The sequence below is a fragment of the Cupressus sempervirens genome, chromosome 11 (assembly GCF_028749045.1).
Source record: "Cupressus sempervirens isolate cs-2001-9-10 chromosome 11, ASM2874904v1, whole genome shotgun sequence".
NCBI classification, from domain to species: domain Eukaryota; kingdom Viridiplantae; phylum Streptophyta; class Pinopsida; order Cupressales; family Cupressaceae; genus Cupressus; species Cupressus sempervirens.
The window spans coordinates 551,974,179-551,981,063 of record NC_143128.1 but is presented as its reverse complement, the minus strand read 5'-3'; the positions used below and the strand labels follow the sequence as shown (position 1 = coordinate 551,981,063).

General features: G+C 32.6%; 1 protein-coding gene across 1 annotated transcript; it reads right to left on the bottom strand.

Moving 5' to 3' along the window:
- Positions 1-1,229: 1,229 nt before the first annotated feature.
- LOC149530816 (uncharacterized) lies at positions 1,230-2,567 on the bottom strand. The gene has a single exon (XM_089808250.1). The coding sequence runs from the start codon at positions 2,565-2,567 to the stop codon at positions 1,230-1,232; it is 1,338 nt and encodes a 445-aa protein (XP_089664376.1).
- Positions 2,568-6,885: the final 4,318 nt, after the last annotated feature.

The window sequence follows — 6,885 nt, the reverse complement described above, 5'->3', positions numbered from 1 at the left end:
GGACTTAAAACCTTAGTTATAAGTAGGCAACTCACGAAGTAAGCAGTTGTAAAAAACTAGGAACGATTTGAAATTTTTACATAAGATTTTGATAAGTGCAAAGTTAGGGTGTTTAAGTAGTGGGTTATCTCCCCTATTTTACCTCAATTTGATGGACTCATTATTTGAAGTGTTATAGAGTGAATTTTTAGGAATCACTACAAATTAACAAATTGCAAGTGTTGAAGTATTGCTACTGCCAAAAATTTATTATACGAGTCTCCTCAAGCCAATGTAAGCAAATTAATGTCCACAGGTAGCCATTCATGCAAAAGTCGAAGCGTAGAGAAAGCAGGTGAACTGCTCGACAGAATACCTAAAATTAATGTCCGCAGATAGACGTGTGCAAAACGTGGAAGCTAGAGAAAGAAGGTGAACTGTTCGACAGAATGCCTAAAAGAGATGTCTCCTCGTGGACTAGAATTTTGCAGGATATGGAAGGAAAATGCAATTCCACAACCTGGACCAGCATACTCCGTGCTTTTACCGAACTGGAAGCTATGGTATACAGGAAATGGACTTTCGTTAAAGCACAAAGGATAGCAAGGTTTACCCAGATGCTATTGCCCTGGTAGACGAGACAAGACAGGTGAACTGTTTGACAGAATGCGTCAAAGGGATCTGGTCTCATTGTCATCACTACAATTAGTGCAGGATACGTACGAAATGATTTGTTGAAAAGCCTTCACAAACTTTCAGGCAAACACAATCTTTGTGAAATTAATGGAAGGGGTATTATTGTTAAATGTTGAATATGTTTATGCTTTTGTTGCAATGTTGTGCGGACAATGCAAAACATTTCCCTGCAATTAAGGTTCAACCTTCTTATCATATTTTGTACACAATGATTTGAGTTCATGAGATTCCATGGTGGAATACAGCCTTCCACATCTATCATCATCATTTTAGATTTCATTAATATATTAAACAATCAAGATTTCAATTTTTTAAAATCATAACAATTTTTTTTTTCACTTACGCTATCATTGAATGATGGTTGATGCTAATAGCTTATTAATTTTCCTTACATCTGAGATTAATTAATACAGGTATTCAGATTATTTTTGGGTTAATCCTTCAATTTGAATTCCTGGAGGCTCTCATGAAAGTCATCTGGACAGGTACATATGAATCTGTTCGACATATTTAATATTTTTATTACGAAATTACAAGGAGAGTCCTATCGTCTTTTACTTCTTGTGATTCAAGACATTCATTTCTTTCCCATTGGCGATCAATTTGACCAGATATGTATAAGGCCTCCTGTAGTGCCTGTATAATGTACTTACATCTTCCAGAGCCTCTTCAACAGTGCTCTGTATCAGTGATGCATTAGGCCGATTTCTACAGCTTATACCTACATCAGGATCATTGCCACCAATCTTAGCATAGCAAATTCCAGTCAAGATGTTGACAATGCTTATTGAGCAATTTGTTCTATCATGAGCTTCAAGGGGCTTATGAACTTTGTTGTAAGCAAGGACTAGCTCTTCGTTATTTGTCAAGTAAACGATACTCGTGTCAAAACCAGCAAGCTGTACCAAGTGGTTTCTGTAAGATGCAACTAGCTCTGCTTGCAAATTCCATACAAAAACATTCCCACTGTAAAATGTCAAGAATAGTCGTTTAGCATGTAAGAAAATAAGTGCTGAAGCCTTCTCTAACTCTTGTCTGCTCAAATCAATTATCTTTTCACTCTGAACATCAATCATTTGCAGACATTCATTCTCTTGTCTTAGGAGTATCTTTTCATGGAAAAGCTCAACAAAATCTACCTTTTTGTTGGGTACTAATGCATGACGAAAAGATTTCAGAACCTTGCCATCAGCCATAGATAATATCTTCAGAGGAAGATATCTTCCACAAGGAGATTTTTTCAATATCAAGAGCATTATACCAGAAGTGACCTTTATGGCTTCAATTTCTTTGTCAGATATGGAGCACAAGAGTGTATAGTTCTTCAAATCAAACAACTTGTAAATATTATCTTGGGCTGAAAAAGTAAGAGCTTTACCATTGACATCATCAAACAGTACGAAACTAGGCAAAGTTACATTCTCACTTTCAAACAAATCGATGCCAGCATCTGGTTGAGCTCTTCTAATGTACTCAATTTGGGTTGTTCTGCACTTTATTGAGATTCCATTGGAACCACTAATTGATACTGTAATGAGAGAATCATTTTCCCTGTTGTAGTACAACCTTCGAATTTTGTCGTGTGGATCTAAATTCAAGTAGCAAAGCATTTTATTCGTGTTTCTATCAATTGCAGCACAAACACCTGATTGTGCTAAAGCAAATATAATACCCTGAGCTGAAACTATTTCTTCAATCTTCATGAAACCGTTTCTAAAATCTTCCGGCAACATTATGGGAGAAAAAGCATCAAACTCTTCCTGCAACTGAAAATTGTGGAACTTGATCTGAGATTGAGCATTTCTTAAGGCAAATCTGTTACCAATTTCACGACTCGAAAGTTTTTGGGCAATGTTGTTAACCTCTGCTCTACGCTTCCTTTTCTCTGCCATTGTCCTATAAAAAATGACAGTAATTCGAGGATTAATGCTGCTGCTAATCCAAGATTCTATACAAAAAATAATAATTTAATCGCCAGTCAGAAAGAAATCTATTTCGAATATAAATTTATCAAAAATGTGTTTTCAATTCTTATACATTTCTTTGATGTATTTAATGGAATTCGAGTACTAGTATATATGAATTTTGTATTAACTCATTTTAAATTATAGTATTGTTTCATATAATATGAAAGTATTCAATTTTTTTAAAAAAAATATGGTTAGAGAATTAGGTATTCTCCTATGAATGCCAAGTATAGTATAATAAGAAGTTATGGACTAAACATTTGGTCTTAGCAATGAAACATTACATTAGTTTGGACGTAACTTGGATTAAAATTTTCTTTGTACATTGAATAAATTGAAAGAACTTTTAAAGAGATTGAACCTCTTAATGAAGCTCTCATATTTAAGGTGGAATCTATTTTCTCTTGATTATAAGATATATAAATAAATCAACATCAAAAATAATATTGAGACGTTAAATCTCACATGGCTTGACTACACAAAGGAGACTCCAACACTAGGTTTTTTCACCTTAAGGCCTCACATTTAATAAAAATAAAAATAATGATCTAGGAAGTAAAGGTGGACAATAGAAACATTATCTTCAATATTGTTTATCAACTACTTTAGAAATCTCTACCAAAATATTGTTAGAAACCTTTGGCAACCCATAGTGTCCTCGTAAAATAAAAGAATCGGTGGCTTGTTAGAGGAAATGAGATTATCACTAGTTAAAATCTCATTAAAAGAGAGATCTTGGGCCCTTATGCCTATTTCATATGCTCCAAAGTTAGTTAAATGCAAAACCACTTATTTTTTTGAATGTGAAGAAGGATCCTCTAGATATATCACATGATGTTAGTTTTTACTTTTTTTTAATAGAAATCTGTTGAATCTTGAAACATGTTTAGTATGTTGGAACAAGTGCTACCAAATATAGTCAAAGATTGGGAACATCAATGAAGTTGTCAATCCTTCTATCCTTCAACACATTTAAATATTGTGTGTCAAAAATTAAATAAATGCAAATAAAACTCATGTTGAATTTATTCAATTCACCTAAATGCATATAAATTATTCCTAAACAAAATCTCATAGCTAAATTTTAACTTATGTTTGCATGATCTCTTGCATTCAAACTTCCTAAATTTGTCCCAATCCTTCCTCTATGTTAACTCAACCTCGCTTTACATAAGATTACCATCTTTAGTAAATTTACATTTGAGCATAGATTGGTAACCATTTTTCCAAAAGCTTCAGATGGGCTAGATGAGCATGCCAATAAATGTTTCTTGCAAGATCATGTCTACTTTGGAAATATTAAAGCTTCAAAGTCAAATTCTAGGGCCTTAGATAGTTCGAAATGACCTATAGTTGTCAAAATATGGGATTAGAAATTATAAATTGAAAGAGAATGTCATAGTCTTTTCCAATACTTCAAATGGTTTCTCATTGTAATACTCAACTTAAAATTGACGACCTTCAAAAAATGGGTCTCTTGAAATAGGAAATATAAAAACATGTTGGACACATAAATGTGTTGTAAAAGGGAGCTGCACACTTTGGTATGTATCTTGACACATTACAAGGCTTCTTGGATTAGCTAGATCTTAATATATGAAAGGGAACAATGCAAAACATACTAATATAACAATATATATGATTTTTATTTAAGCTCTTAAAAACATAAAATTAATGTACTAAACTACTGAATTTGATTGATTATTTACTAGAATTTTACATCTGCAACTCAGTTCAACTATACTAGATTAGTCCACAAAATCCTGTAATAAAATGATATTCCTACCTACTTTTATCATTTTGCATTTTAACAAAGAGAGTTTAGTAAGACTAATGCTTCTCTGTAAGTTTTTGTTGGATCTATGACCCTTTTTTGTGTGCTTAATAGACAGTAAATGATCAAGCCTTTAGACACTAGCTTCTTTGCATTGTAATCGTTAAGTGTCCTTTGGTATTGGTTTTGAAAGGAAAATGTTATTTTTAAACATTAATTTGATGAATAACCATTGATTTAAATGATAGATTATAGGTTGGTTATCATGATCATAAATGAAAATGATCCTTTTAAACAATCATCATAATAATTTTTTTAAAAGTACATTTTAGAAACATACATTATAAATTCATTATGATAATTAATGAGATTTTTTTTTATAAATATAAAAAATGAATATCCTCTAGTGTGTCACCAATTTTTATTTTTTTAATCCACCAAAACTAGGGATATTACCCTCCAAATATCTCTCAAATGGTCACAAATAATTCAAAACTACATGTCAAATGACAGTATATAATACTCTCCAAAAGTCCTCCAAATTATGATGAATTTTCAAACCCCAAGCCTCACACAAATATAAAAGCATGTGAGCAACTCAACATAGAATAAAGAAAATGAAAGGACCCACATGTTCTTTGTGGTGCTCTTCCTCAAACACAAAAACTATAGAAGCAATAGAAGCCCCAACGAAGTACAAGAGAGGAAGCAACATATCAAATAGCACAAACAGAACTGGAGGGTTAGATTATTTCATTATGAAGAGGGGTATTGTAAACAAAATATTTCAATCCCACATGAAGTGACATATAGACATGGATTTGGTCCTCGTGGATTAAAATATTCCTATGTAATGACCCCTTCCAATAGGCCACTAAACAAAACCCTAAATTTAATACACTGTTAAAGTATATTGCTGAAATAAGGAAATAATAGTGCCAATGTATTCATTCAATGAAAACCAAATATTTTTACAAATGATATGGCAATTCTCAGCACCAAAACATTATGACATGGCACATTATAGACAAACCCTAACTGGCTGTATACAATTGAGAACTTGTTACAACTATAAACTAAAATGAAGAACTTGGATTGATTAGATATTGGAGATTGACTATTGAAGATGATATGGTGAAAGTGCAACTCCACTTGAAATTCCAAACGAATAATTAAGCACAAGTGAAAGGACTGAAATATCCTTCCCACAGTTGCAATAATTCAGGTGATCTTTCACAACCTCAAAATTGCTTACCAATTGAGAGTTTTCGTTCTCAATGGTCAATTGTGACTACTTGCAGAAACCCTAAGCTCCACAACGCACATCAAAAATTATCAATAACAAATCTCGATGATAGGCAATAAGCCCTCAATGCCTATTTATTCTTTTTTCCTCGATAGGTCGGCCTCTTTTTTTAATTATTTCTCTGCTCCTTCCAGCAACCTCTAGAACATTATTTTATTTAATGACTTTATAAGATATATCTCTTAATTAAATATAAAGTTACCTTGTAATATATTTTTTATCGATAACTTTATAAATAATTAACTCCTCCAAAATAGGGACATTACATCCTACAAAATCATTACATTCCTATTCCTTCCAGCACAAAATATATAGTTTAAAAATCCAATCAACATGTCTAATGACTTTAAACTCCCCATGCCCTTTTCTATAAAAACACTTGTTATTATTGTTATTGCTAGAGTAAAGGATTAATTGAATTACATTTATTAAATTGCCTTTTCTCCCTAAGATTTCACTTTATGCACATGCATTGTCATTTAATTATTAGATGCCATTGACCTCTTAGGGTTTCCCCTTTAGGTTTTACAATATCCTTCTATAAAGATTGATCCATTGTATATTTTACTCATTCTTTTTGTTTGATAATATATCTTGCATATTTTCAGAGCCAAACTCTTGTCTTTTCTTATCTTTGATTCTCTGTGACAAGTTCTTGCATGCAGGTGTTGTACATAATCTGTGGATTTGTTCTTATCAAATCCATTCATGGTATCAGCGCTGGATCTACTACAACTTGTTCAAATTTTTGAAGGAACGAAGAACAAGGGGTTATTGGATCAAATTTGGCATTTTTTGACTATTTTATATGGAAACAGGGGTTCTCTAAGATTTAGAGCACTTTGAGTCCAAATGGACATCATAGTTGGATTTAGAGCATGTCAAAACCTATATTTTCTTATTAAAAACTTTGATTTTGGACACTATTGACAAGGGAGACAATTTTGTTTTGCATACTAGGGTCATACGACTGTTGGCACACAATCAAAGACAATTTTTATTTAAAAAACACAAAAAAAATTTGTATTTTTTAAAAAGTGCAACACATTTTAATAAACGCACCACCACTAGGAAGATGAGACCACCACTGCGGCACCATTGGGCCTTGATGCTCATCTTTGCTCCTCCCCTACTAGCACACTATCATGCCTCTGCAATAGTGT